Source organism: Lutjanus erythropterus, chromosome 1 (genome assembly GCF_056507025.1).
Source record: "Lutjanus erythropterus isolate fLutEry1 chromosome 1, fLutEry1.hap2, whole genome shotgun sequence".
NCBI lineage: Eukaryota > Metazoa > Chordata > Actinopteri > Lutjaniformes > Lutjanidae > Lutjanus > Lutjanus erythropterus.
The window spans coordinates 25,414,445-25,428,613 of record NC_139317.1 but is presented as its reverse complement, the minus strand read 5'-3'; the positions used below and the strand labels follow the sequence as shown (position 1 = coordinate 25,428,613).

Genomic DNA, 14,169 nt, shown 5'->3' with positions numbered 1-14,169 from the left:
GATTTTATCTAGTAATATGTGCCACAATATTTTCACGTAGGCCTATTCCTCTCCTCCGCAGGTTGATTCGTCCGTTGTCTGTCTCTCGGGGGAAAGCTCAGCACTGCCCCTAGAGGCCTGGAGCACTTCCGTTGTGTGACTGTATATGCGGCGTTTTCGTTTTGCATTTGTTTTCTCATTTGCAGCGCGTTTCTGTATATGCAGCGTTTTCGTTTTGCATCTGTTTTCCTATATGCAGCGCGTTTCTGTATTTGCAGCACGTTTCTGTTTATGCAGCGCGTTTCTGTATTTGCAGCGATTTCCTTTTGCATCTGTTTTCTTATATGCAGCGCGTTTCTGTATTTGTAGCGCCTGTCTGTATATGCAGCGCGTTTGCACTTGTCGGCCACCGTACGAACCTAACTTTTAGATAGTCAAAGTTGAAAAAAAAAGCCCAAAATAATTAGGATTGCACCATAACTTTACGTTTGATCCACGTTGTCTCACGTTACTGGCAGTAACGTGCAGTAACGTTAACGTTATACCAGCGTTGTGTCATTTTTTTAACGATAACGTTACTTGATAAGATGATCCTGCATCCATTTTTAGTCATCTTTACCAACGCTGTGTGGAGTAACTACTGTTAATGCGCTTAAGTTAGCTGGTCGGAGGCTGTAAATAAAGTAACGTTACTGAAGCAGAGGACAGCACGCCCAGTTCAGGACAGGCCTCATGATGAGGAGACGTGAAGCCAAACTTGCTAACCTTGAGACCTCAAAAAATTGAGTTTCAGAGAATTTTCTACCTGCCTTTTGGCAGTTTTTAAAGACTGAAAATAAAAACATGCAACAAAATACTTCTGTTTTTATGTCACTACTTTTAATTTTATTTTTTTCTTTTAATTCTCAGGAAACAGAACAGAATAGTTCATACCTCTAGCATGGGCGTCTTGGACTTATGCACACTGTATAGTGTCAGAAACAGGTTGGGATAGTTTATTATAATGAAATTTGTCAGAATTTGGGAGAAATACAGGACAATTGTGGATCCAGGTGGAACCTAGAAGAGGGCAATGAAAAATGTGACTCTCCAGGGAAAATCCAGAAGGTTGGCAAGTATGCCTTAAGCCAAAATACATTTGCCAAACTCAACTTTATCATCGAGTCTTTTTACTGTTACGTTTAAATTAAAAGTTTGTTCATATTTGCAGTGAAGTATCAAGCATCACCTTTGTAAGATGTCTGTAGTGCCACCTCTCTTCTTGAAAGACAAAAATAAAATGTGTGTCATATCTATTTGCCAGTTCTTCTCACTTAAACAGGTTTTAATATAAAGCCTCTCCAGGGTATGTTGAGTTTGCATTAACTGTATATTAACTAAGGGTGTAAATCACAAGTTTCATCACAGTACGACACTATATACATGTTTTGAACAGCAATATAATTCTAATAATACAATTTGCCCATATCACAAAGTCTGCCAAAATATGATTTTGATTAAGTTCAGTTCAGGACCCTGTAGTCAGTATCAGGTTATATCCTATGTTCATTTAACACATTCAGTTATAGTTATATCAGTTGTCAAAAAGCAACTAATTTATGATTTGCCAGATTTGTAACTGAACTCTTCCAGACATTAGGGACACAGGCATGCCACGGGAATTTCAAAATAAAGATGTATCCTAAAGATGGCAATATATATCAATATTTTCACTTTGTATCAATCATATTGGATCGATGAAAATTAAACCGATATATCGACCCAGACTGATGTTAACAAAGTAAACACTCACGTGAACTCTGGCAACTGCTGTACTTGTTCTTCAGCAGCTGTCAACATGCTTTGTGCTCAGGGTTTCTGAGTAAAAAAAATAAACACATCTTCCTCTACGACTAAATATGCTTGCAAAAACCCTTATAAAATGTAAATGTGCTCAACTGAGAAATACAAGCACAAGGTCAAGATTTATATATTGTAGCTAAAGGCAAGATGATATGAAAATATATGCACTGTGAGACAGAAATTTTACCATACCATTCATACAGAGGTAGCTATCTCTCTCCAGTTGTAGTCAATTATCAGATAACACACAGTGTGCTCATAAAAATTAATGTGTGCTATATTTCAGATCTTTATGTGATAGCAGATTGATTCAGTTTTATGTTATTGATTACATTTTAATGACCAAGTAGTTGATTAATCATTATCATCCTTATCCGGTTGTCACAGTCCACTGTTGCACGGTTTCAAATCATTATTGTTTGATGGGAATGTTGTTGTTTTTTGTATCAATGTGATCAAGTACCTTATTTGTCACCTATTTAATTTAACTATTTATTTCTCAATTGACTTTTCAGAATTGTTTCTTCATCACTATCTGTATCACTATATCAGTTATCAATATACTCCTGTGCTGCTGTAGGCTAAAGTGAAATGGTTGTACAACGTGGTCTGATTTCTGTCCCCTTCAGTGGCACAAAGATGATTCATACTTAGCAGAGAACAGCAGAAGAGCTCCAGCAGTGTAGCAGAAATGTCTCCAAAAGTGCCTGGTGGCCAAGGCAGAGGGGATTATTCTGCAGTGCAGGTAGCTGTTCGAGTGCGTCCCCTGCTGCCTAAAGAGCTTCTACACTGCCACGAGAGCTGCATCACTGTGGACTCAGAGCTGTGTCGGGTTACGCTCGGCCACGACAGACACTTTCTTTGTGACTACCTATTTGAAGAAACCTGCTGTCAAGAGGAGGTTTACTCTGTGTCCGTCCAACCACTCATAGATGCCTTCTTCCAAGGGTTCAATGCTACAGTCTTTGCTTATGGACAAACAGGCTCAGGCAAGACTTATACCATCGGAGAAGCTAATATTTGTAAGTTATTTATATTTTCTTTCATTGTCAGCTCAGTTTCTCATGCTTTGATATGACCCAGACTCAGCTCAGGCTGAACGGTTTAACTGTGTTTGTAGGTTCCTTCAGAGATGAAGAGCAGGGTATCATCCCCAGGGCTGTTGCAGACATCTTCAAGCTGCTAGATGAAAATGACCTCACAGACTTCTCTGTCCGAGTTTCCTATCTGGAGGTCTACAAAGAGGAGTTCAAGGACTTACTGGAGGTGGAGACAGCCAGCAAGGACATCCACATCCGAGAGGATAAAGGCAACATTGGTATGGAACAGGCAGCCTAATTTGTCTTTAATCGGTTTTCTGGAGCTGTGATATGAATTGTTACGTAGCATTTTAATTTGTGTACCTATTTATCTGCATTTAATGTCTTTGTGTCTTCATAGTTTTGTGTGGCGTAAAGGAATGTGAAGTGGAGGGTCTTGACGAAGTGTTAAGTTTACTAGAGTCAGGAAACACAGCCAGGCACACTGGAGCAACCCAGATGAATCCGAACTCCAGCCGGTCACACACCATTTTTACCGTTTATATGGACCAGCGTCGGGGAAGTTCTCGCCTTTATGGGACTGCTACAAGTTCTGCACCACAAATGTTGTCCTCCAAGTTCCACTTTGTTGATCTAGCAGGGTCCGAGCGCATCTTAAGGACAGGGAACACCGGAGAGAGACTGAAAGAGAGCATCCAGATTAACAGCGGCCTTCTGGCCCTGGGAAATGTAATCGGAGCACTGGGGGACCCTAAGAGGAAAGGCTCTCACATACCATACAGAGATTCTAAAATCACAAGGTACGTTTTTAATAAGTTCATATAATTCAAACAGAAATTGGTGTAAAATATCAGTTTGGTTTAATTGATATAATCCTTTTCTCACCTAGGATCCTAAAAGACTCTTTAGGAGGAAATTCAAAAACACTGATGATTGCCTGCATCAGCCCGTCTTCCTCAGACTTTGACGAGAGTCTAAACACACTTAACTATGCCACAAGGGCCAGAAATATTCAGAACCGAGCGACAGTCAACTGCAAGCGAGAGCCAGATCGGGTGGAAGGGCTGGAGCAACAAATTAAGGCCCTTCGCAGAGCCCTTGAAAACCGCCAGCGTTCAGAGACCCGCATCATTTCCCACGCTGATCCAAACAGGAGACCTCGACTTGGAGAGGGAGAGATCAGTAGGCTGCAAGTCCAGAGCGCCCACTACAGAACGTGCACAGACACTGCCTACAGGTTAAAGCACATTCACTGATCAAGTTAAAGTTTCAAGTTTGGTCATGTCATTTACCATCACCACTGACTGGACATCCATATGAAAAGTGCAGAATTTTCCTTTTGATTTTCCTTAAAGCATTTAGAGATTTCTTCCTTTTAACATCGTATATTACTAATATATCACAGGCTGCTGCGGGAGCTGCAGAATGAAGGGGCTCTGACTGCAGAACAGAGTCTGAGAGTGAAGGAGTGGTTGTGCTCAGTGGAGGAGGAACGGAGCGGTCTGACCACTGCCTCAGGACCAGACAGCGGTATCGAAAACAGCTCCACTGAGGACAGTGTTGCATTAAGGAGAGGAAGGCCTTCTGTAAGGAGCCAGGTGTGTCTCTTTCACACTCCCAAGTAAACAAAAATTTTATGAAATTTAGAAAATGATATGTGTATAAATGTGTTGTGTTATAAAAATATTACTCAGGATCCGGAGGAGAGGTGGAGCCATGAGCATGAAAATGAAAAAGATGAAGAGAAAGAGGAGAGTATTGTCCAGCTTCAAGCAGAGATCCAACGGTTGGAGAGAGAGAACACAGACTTTTTAGCAGCTCTGGAAGATGCTATGGAGCAATACAAGCAGCAGGTGAGATGCAGTGGAATCCCAATATTGTTTTTTCCATTACTGCAATGTGTCGTAGTTTAGTCACAGTCATTGATATTAAATTTGCATGGTCACATCAGTATTAACCAATTTGGGAGCAGGGTGACAATCCCCCACCTCAAGCCTTGACAACATCATATTGCACTGATTTTAAACATTTTCATTGCCTTACATGATATGTTACTGATTTGATTGTTTTTTTTCCTGTCTTAGAGTGATAAGCTTCAGGAGCAGCAGGACTTGATCACAGAGCTGCAGTGTCACCTCTCTACTTCGGGACTGATGGGCCTGGGCCTTAACTTGAGGTCACGGCCACACACGGCCCCTATGGGCTCCATACAACACAGTCAGAATGGAAGCACATACAGACAGGTAACAGCCAGCAGAGCTCACCTATCAGCATGTAGTGTTGTGTAGATTTAAAATTCAACAAGTGGTAAGATATCGAGGTGAATGCTGTGCAAGTCTGCGTTAGTGTATGCATGTGACAAGTACTGTAAAGTGCCTTGAGAGGTGGGAAGACTAGAAAAGCACTATATAAATGCAGATTGATCCATTCTCTAATGGGGTGAGCTTATACTAACCCTGCAAAATAGTCTCATCTTATTAAAAAATGCCACACATTAACAAAGAACTAGAAAATCATTTCAAGATACACAAAGAAAGTTAATTTAATGTATGTTTTTACCATTATTACTGTATTATAATTCTCTTTTATACATTTTACCAGCATATGTTGTAGCCTGCTTGTTTGTTGATCTGTGGGTTTATGTTTTTGTTTACAGGTCAGTCCGGTGGGATACCTTGTTAATGGGCCTTGTGGTGATCAGGATGGTAGCCTCAGTGAGGAGCAGGAGATCCTAGGAGGAGTAGAAATGCAGGACACAGAAGAGGACCTCAACCGAGAGAGACGCAGGTATGCTGTATTTATATACATCATCAGCCGAATGCTGTTTAAATGCAGTGCTTAACAGGTAAATAATGTATACATTACAGAACGTGTTAATGTCATTGTACGTTTGACAGGCAGGTGAACCTGACCTGGACCAAGAGGGACATGTTGTCAGGAGGACTAGCAGCTGGTGGTAGAGCACCCATATCTCAGCTGCATGAGCCAGAGCAGCACCCCTGTTTAGCCAGAAAAGCATGTAAGTCTAATAACTTTAGATGCCTTTATATGTTTGAAATAGATTTAGGAGTATTGACTGGCAAGCCATGTCAAAATAGAGGGAATAACTGGATTGTTTGTGTTGACCTCACTGTTGAAAGCTTTTAGGCACAAATGTTGTTTACACATTTCATAAAATCTTTCTAGAACTACCTTTCTTTCTACATATTTGCAAATATTAATTTGCACAAATCCAGTTTGTGATTTATTGCAAAACATTCACAGATCCAGTTACACAGGAAAAAGTGATATACAACCAAAGGCTGTGATTTTTTTCCTTCCCCCTGTGCACTTCACATCCTTTTAGATCCCACATGTGTACTCTCCTGTGTTGCACCATGTGTTTGTGGAAAAGTTGGTTTGTTTCACCGTCTAAAAACTTTCAGTTGCATCTCACCACACATAGCAATGATCTGCTATAGCTCGGAGTCTTCTAGCAAAGTGAGCATGTCGTTGTTGTTGCCTGGATTTTAGTCTCTATTCCGTGGTCCATGGTTCATATTACTCTAACTTCACACTCAAGTGGACTCAAACAGGGAGTACTGATCTGTGTTAGTGCTTGAGGATGATCACACATGCTCTGTCCGCCTCCTCATTATTTCCACCCTGCTGACCTCTTCTGTTCTCTCCAAATCTCTATGTAGCCAACTCCAGCACAGGGGAGACATCTGTGCGTGAAAGTCTGAAAAGTTTGGAAGGCGTTTCTGAGTGGGGACTTCTTCAGGCGCAGCAGAAGATCAGGGAGCTGTCTGTCACCATCCGCATGAAGGAAGAACTCATCAAGGAGCTGGTCAAAACAGGTAGTCATTTTCATTCTTTGCATCTTTTCCAAATAGAGGTTCCCGTTTGCGTTTTTGTATCGATTATTTGTGTTTTGTTTTATTTGTTTTTTTTTTTAGGTAAGGATGCTCAGGCCCTGAACAGACAGTACAGCCATAAGATCACGGCTCTGGAGAGTGAAGCCATGCAGGCTCGACAGGAGCTGCAGGAGGCCCAACGGCAGCTGCAGGATCTTGAGAGGCAAGAGAGAGAGATCAGTGCAACAGACAAGACCAGAGCACAGGAATGTCGCAGGAAGATAGCTGCTGCACAGAGCAAAGTCCAGGTTTGACTCTTACACCTCTATATAACATATAAGCAGCAGACAGCTAGAGACTGAATAACGCTGATAAGCAGCTAAGATACAAAACAAACTAAGACATAAAACACTTTCTTTTAAATACATTTCTAAACAGTTTCCTCCGAAAGATCTCTTGGACCTGTAAATTTGAAAAAGCAAAATGTGTTTTTCTTTTTAGGTTCTCAGTCAGCGGCAGAGGGATACTGCCCGTCTCGCTAACCTGCCTGCCCAGAGCGAACGTCGTGTGTTAGAGCTGGAGCGAAGTGTTCAGAGTATGAGGCAGCAGCAGGATGAGCTGCAGAGGCGGCTTCGCCAAGAAAGTCAACAGAAACGACGCCTGGAGACGGAGATGCAACGAAGAACTCACAGAGTCAAGGTACTTTAGGCCAATACAACAGAGGGAAAAAGAGGGGAAAAAAAGGAAAACATTAGTTAAGATTTGTCATCAGAAAATGTGTCAAAAACAAAACATGAGCAAGAAATGTTGTAAAACCAATCTAAGTCAATGTTTTAAATGGATGCACCTAGGAGTCATCTTAACTTTTGTCTTCTTACAGACCTGCAGCCTGAAATTTAGTAGAAAGTTTGTAGCCACACATGTAACACTTGCCTTTCTATGCATATTGAGGTTTTCTTTTAGCTGAAACCAAAGTTAATTTATGAAGTTCTGTCACTTAACTTGTCCCAAATATTTCATTAAACTTAAACTGTGTATATAAAGTTGTAGGGAAACATTACAAAGGTTCTACACATCTGACTGCTGTAACACTAAAATTATAGCTGAGGTTTGCCAAACTATACGTTTCTGGTTCTTGTTATTGCTTCTAAATCTGAATGAGTGAATTTAGAACCAAGCTAGCCTCAGTTTATCACAATTGACATGTTTATTTTTTCATGTGTGTAAAAAAAGAACAAGAAAAAAAATCTGTCTTTATTTTGGATTAAGCAACAATTTGTGCTTCAAACCCACTACAGTTGATTAAGGAAGATGTTACCCCTACCCATCAGAAATCCAAATATCTGGCAACGGTTTTAAGTCACTGAATAGTAACAGTGTGCTGCATTTCTTTGAGACAGACATACTTTTGTTCTATATTAGATTTATATTTGACTATTATCTTCCTGTCTCAAATCCTTTCTGTAGGAACTTGAGATAAAGAATGAGCAGCAGCAAAAGATCCTGAGAATAAAGACTGAGGAGATCGCTGCATTCCAGAGGCAGAGACGCAGTGGTAGTAACGGCTCTGTCATCTCGCTGGAAGAGCAACAGGTGGGACAGTAACTAACTTTGAATTCATAGAAAACAAACTGTCTGTAAACCCCAGAAGAAAAGTAGTTACATGATGATTTGCTCTAAAATGGAGCATCTATTTTTAATATTCAGATTTTGTTTAATAGGTGTTGAATTTCACTTTTGTCCTTCCCCTGTAGCCTCCTTTTTGTGTACCTGTCTATTTCTGCATGATGTGTGAGTTTGTGTCTGTTTGACTTGCTGTGAGCAGAAGATTGAAGAACAAAAACGCTGGCTGGATGAAGAAATGGAGCGGGTACTGGAACAGAGGAGAGGGCTGGAAGACCTGGAAGGAGAGCTCACTAAAAGAGAGGAAATCCTGGCCAAGAAAGAAGCTCTGCTGCAGGAACGCAGTGGCTTGGAGACCAAGAGGCTCCGCTCTAGTCAGGTATTAACAACCACACACACGTCACTTCAGTCTCCACTTCAGTCTCCCAGGAAACTTGCAAATGCTAAAAACTTTTTTCTTTGTCTTCCTGCAGGCTCTGAGTAAAGACCTGGTGACGCTGACGGGACGCATTGAGACACTTGAGCGAGAGTTGAGTGAGAGGAATGGTCTTCTTCGCAGCAGCAGTGCTCAAGACTCACAACAGATTCGCCAAGAGATCTCCAACCTGCGTCAAGAGAAAGACTCGCTGCTCAAACAACGAGTGGAGCTGGACGATAAGCTGCGGCAGGGTAACCTGCTCTCACCCGAGGTCAGATTTTACTCTACAGTTCAAGACTCAAGACTTAGTGACTTCTGAACCATGGGATAGGTTGTTTTTGTGTCTTCATCACACATATTTTTAATCACAGGGCAGAGAACTATCCGGTTATTTCAGAATAAGAAACATATTGCTCTTCTGCAAAGACACATTAAGTACTCACATGGCAAAGATAGAAAGCATGTAACTAGTCATCAGTGACTTAACATGTTGAAACTTTCATGCAACTTCAGTTGGTTCATTTAGGTGAAGCAGCAGTTGAGTTGCATTGTGTAAAAACACTCAGTAACACATTTGAAACTTGTTTGAAACTCAGCCGCAACAGTTGCAAAGATCTTAACTTTGTGAAAGTAGTTTCACCTAACAGCCAATCAGAATGCTAGTAACGTATTAGATGATGACATCGAACTATGATGCAGTAACATTCCAACTGATTTTAACTGATTGATTTCAACTCAACAGTGTTTTTTTATTACCATAATGAACAAAATACTCAAACAGAAAATGGTCTTTTGGGTGCTTCAGATGGAAACTATCCTCATAGACTTTATGTGAGGCTGGAAATACAGTCAACACATAAACATGAACGAGGTAAAGTTTGTTTACATTTCGTAGTTATAGCTATACAATAACAAAGTTTTGATAAGAATCAGAGCTGTTTGATAAAATACAATCATATCAAACTGCAATTTCATACTGATGTCAGAAGATGGCAGCAAAGAGTTATTTATTTAATTTCTTTGAATCAAACAGGATGCACTCTCTGCAGGCTCATTGGATTGGATCAAGCTCATTGAATAGAGAGTGAAAAGATCCCTCTCTCTTGAGTAGTCAGGAGATCGTGTTTTTTTCTCCCAGCATATCAACAAGCATTAATGCACCAATAGTTCTCTTCCCATTATTCTGTTCTCCAGGGCAGCCATTATGAAATGACATTTCTAGAAGAAAAAGCACACAACACATTCAAATGGACAGTATCCACGAAGAAAAAGAAAAAAAGTCTAGCGAGAAGACAATAAGACAAATAAAAATTAGCCATAGCCAGCTAATTTTAGTGAAGTAAACTATTAAATCCTGTTGCATGTTTCCATGTAACTGTTACATTGTATGGAAATTATGCTTTAATGCAATTACAACCTGCAACAAGTTGTGTGAAAGTTTCACTATGTTAAGGCAGCTTAATATTACCTGTTTGTAATTGAATGTCCGTGCTCACTTTCTCATGTTGTCTCTGACGTTTAGGAGGAGCGAACACTATTCCAGTTTGATGAGGCAATCGAGGCTTTGGATGCAGCCATTGAGTACAAGAATGAGGCCATCACTCAGAGGCAGAGACAGCTGAGGGCTTCTGCTAGTATGCTCTCCCAGTGGGAGATGAACCTTATGGCCAAACTCAGTTACCTGTCTGCCTCTGAGACCAGAGCTCTGCTGTGCAAGTACTTTGACAAGGTCTGCTCAGCATTTTTGAATAGTGTTTTCACATACTTCCGCATTGCAAAAATTAGCTTGTGACTCTTAATGTCTGAACTCACCAATATGTTAAGAATAATTTGTATGCATATTTCCTGCAGGTGGTGTCTCTGCGTGAGGAGGAGCGTAAGCTACAACTTGCCCTGGCTGAGCTGGAGATGCAGCTGGATGAACAGCAGAGGCTGGTGCAGTGGTTGGAAAACGCCCTCGATCGCACACAGCTTGACACAGACCGCCGGCTCACGCAACAGCAGAAGGAACATGAGAGGAGCATCCAGCTCTTACTGCAACAGTGTAGAGGTACAGATCAGATAGACTTTTAAAAAAAATAATAAAAGTATTATCTCTGACAAAAAAAAGGTTGCCTGCATGTGTTTATGTGCTTGCACCACCGCTTAGATGATAAATTCCTCACCCGTCGCCTACACCGGATATACTGTACTGTTTACAGGTAGAATATATGTAAGTATGATGAAATTGAGGGTAATGCAGCATTTTTGCTAGATATATTCTACATTTTATTTTTTATTAGATTATCTCCATAATCATCCATTACCTCATGTTTGTGTGTCCTCTTTGGAACAAACAGATGAGGGTCTGGCAGGAAGGCAGCGGCAGTATGAGGGATGGATCCATAACCTCAGCAAGGAGCTGAACCACTACAAGGCGGCAAATTTGGAACTAAGCAACAAACTGAGGGAGCTCTGTGGTTCAGCCATCCAGCCAAAGGAGCATGCTAAAGGTAAATTTATTATTAGATCAAAGTGTGTAGCTTTTAATATTTATGATTATGATAATTGTGTTGACAGCTTGCAGCAAGATGGCCTCAGGTATCCATGTTATTGAAATTACTTAAGTGCAACTATCCCTCCATATATCCTCTGGCAAATCTACTTTGCAGAGTTTTGTTAACGTGTTTAATCATTCATGTCTACTGTGCCTCCATTCTTCTCTGTATTTCTGTGCTGTACCGTCACCAGCTCTGCTCTGCTGCTAAGGGAGCTGAAGAGATTTTTCCATGGCACATTAAGTCTACAACTAATAGTTATTTTCACTTTCCAGAAATCTGTCCATTATGTTATGAGTGATTAATCAATAAAAAAAAAGGATGATTCAGACTAAGACAAATTACAGGAAGTTGTGGCTCTTACCAGAACCAGAAAAAGGAAAAACAAAACAACAAAATAAAATGTGCCACAGTAGCACATGGGGAGAGGAGAAGACCAACTGTTTAATTGATTTGGTCTGATGACTTTAGTGAAGCCATAATAATATTATTGCAGCGACAATGACATTAATGTGTCCATTCATTTAAAATGCACTTTAATGCACTACTTGCAGAATTGACAACACCCAAACGTCAGACACATGCCCATCTACCAACCTGGCAGTTGAAAGTATAGGGAGACACAGCTCACGTAGGTGATGACGACAGAACATATATTCTTTCGTGCATTCAATATGAAACCAAAAGTAACCAGATTAGATGTATACCATATAACAAAAACTTGGACTGTAGTTCAGACTAACAGATATGAAAACACGTTAAATTCTAAGGAAACATAAAATATTCACATTTGATAAGCTGGATCCAGAAAATTTGACTCAAAATGATTATTTGATTATCATATATACTTATCATATATCATATGATATATATGATATATATCATATCATATCATATATATTATATATCATATGTACTTACATACTTATAGTTTTGAGTAATTTCCTGACGGTCAACAAATTGATTAATCAACTAATCATTGCAGCTCCACAGCACATTAATACCTTTAATGTGTTGTGATGGTCTTTCAGGAACATAAAGTAGGTCCAGTTTTCATTCCTGGACATAAATTTATATCTAAACCTCTCCTTTTCCAGCATCTTTTCAGAATATCAGTCACACAGTAAATTGTCAAGAGAATTGTGAAGAGCCTGAATTGTTTTCTTGTCATGTAAATATAACATCGCAAACATGGTATGGTTTCAATCTGTATAATTATAGATGGTGTAATAAATAGAGGTAAGAAGTGTAAGACTAGAATGCCTTTTTGGCAGGGGAACACTATGACTATGACTATTTTGAAAATTCCTTGTAGCCGTTTTAAAATATCAAAAGTAAAAGTGCTCATTAGTCAGCAGAACAGCCTTGATCATATACTGTGTTATCTGATTATTATTACTGTAACGTTACTATTAATGTTGCATCCGGTTGAGGTTGAGCTAATTTTAATGTAATTTTAGAAACTCGTAAGTCTTCTGTTTTAACATTTTAATATGAAAATTAACTCGTACAACTCCTATGATTGCTGTCAGACAGATGTGGAGTGGAAGGTACAATATTTGCGTGTGAAATGTAGCTCAGTAGAAGCATAAAGCTTAAAATGGAAATACAGTACAGGTACTTGAGTAAATGTACTTACAACCCACCATGGCAATTCAGTTATAGACTTTTATTTTCTTTGCTTTATATGCCTGAATGTGTAGTGCAAATTATAGTGCATGTGGCCTGACATCTTATTTCTTTGATCATTTGTTCTTTCCTTCAGGTATTGGAGTAGTAGCACTTATGGCTGCTGGGGGACTCACTGTTAAAATTCAGTGTTTTCTGGCAGCTCTAACTGTCCTGACGTGTGTTGTCTTTCAGTTGTGGCGTCTGATGGTAAACCAGCAGCCTTTAGCAGCATGGAGAAGCTGGCCCGCTGCCCTGAGGATAGCCCAGGAGGCAGGGGGACAGTGCAGCCCGACAAACCTCCCAGGTCCAGGGAGGAAATGCGAGAGTTGGTGAACACCCCTCTCCCGTCCACGTGGAGACGTTCTTCTCTCCCCACAGAGGAACCTGCTGCCATGGAGGAGCTGTGGCTCCGAGCGGCCGGGGACGCTCCTGTTAACCGCGTAGTTCAAACTGGTCTGGGGTCCTCCTGGGGAGCACCGATGGCTCTGCCTGTGGTTAAATCTCGCAGAGAGTCCCGCCGCTCCAGCCTCAACGTCGGACCACTGACTTCAAACAGTGCATTCATTGATGTACGGAAGAATCCTGTCTGAAAAATCAATGTTACTTCAAACCATTCACATAGATTTTTGTTCTGTGGTTTCTGAAATATTTTGTCTGTTATCTGTCTGTAGTTTTTACATTTTTGTACTTGTATATAAAGTTTTTTAATGAAAAAGGACACCCACTGATTTTTATATGAAGCACTTTGAGTAAGATTACGTTTATGTTTCCATTTCATACAGTAATTGGTAGGAATATGATCTTACCAACCATGAAAGTCATTAAGAGGTGAATCATTTGCATCAATACAAAATGAGATTCTCTTGCTCTGTAATCATGTAGTCCTTTTACCTTCTACAGTATTTTATATTAAAATGTTTTTGCCTTCCACACTCATCTGGCTTGTGTCTTCATCTCTATTCAAATCAAGGCTTTTCAGAAAATGTTTATATAAAGCTCTTAATTTCTTCCACAAGTTGTGCACAAGAATAGGAAAATAATTTTTACCGTTTGGCCTGTGATCATTTTTAAATCGATAGTCAGTTTGGATGTTATCTCAGCTGATGTAGATGAGGCCTGAAAGCTGCTGTGAAATGTCACATTAGTGCAGGCATGGTGAGGGTTTAAGTGCAGCTGTGATTGGGAGGGTGGGGCTGGTTCTGCAGCCAAAAATTCATTCTACA

At 40.3% G+C, this 14,169-nt stretch overlaps 1 protein-coding gene across 1 annotated transcript; it reads left to right on the top strand.

Moving 5' to 3' along the window:
- Nucleotides 1–2,486: 2,486 nt before the first annotated feature.
- On the top strand, nt 2,487–13,882 carry kif7 (kinesin family member 7). The gene is made up of 19 exons (XM_084718222.1): nt 2,487–2,843; nt 2,942–3,139; nt 3,262–3,661; nt 3,751–4,098; nt 4,267–4,459; nt 4,556–4,714; nt 4,946–5,104; nt 5,518–5,648; nt 5,759–5,880; nt 6,545–6,700; nt 6,800–7,005; nt 7,199–7,396; nt 8,165–8,290; nt 8,523–8,699; nt 8,794–9,009; nt 10,261–10,467; nt 10,590–10,788; nt 11,078–11,230; nt 13,139–13,882. The coding sequence occupies exons 1-19, from the start codon at nt 2,513–2,515 to the stop codon at nt 13,534–13,536; spliced, it is 4,077 nt and encodes a 1,358-aa protein (XP_084574348.1). The 5' UTR covers nt 2,487–2,512; the 3' UTR covers nt 13,537–13,882.
- The last annotated feature ends 287 nt before the right edge of the window (nt 13,883–14,169 follow it).

Excerpts from the sequence above, each read along its gene's own strand:
- kif7 (XM_084718222.1), top strand. The coding sequence starts at position 2,513 with ATGTCTCCAAAAGTGCCTGGTGGCCAAGGCAGAGGGGATTATTCTGCA. Across the intron at positions 4,715-4,945 it reads TGGAGCAATACAAGCAGCAG|AGTGATAAGCTTCAGGAGCA; the intron begins GTGAGATGCAGT and ends TTCCTGTCTTAG. Across the intron at positions 8,291-8,522 it reads TCTCGCTGGAAGAGCAACAG|AAGATTGAAGAACAAAAACG; the intron begins GTGGGACAGTAA and ends TGCTGTGAGCAG.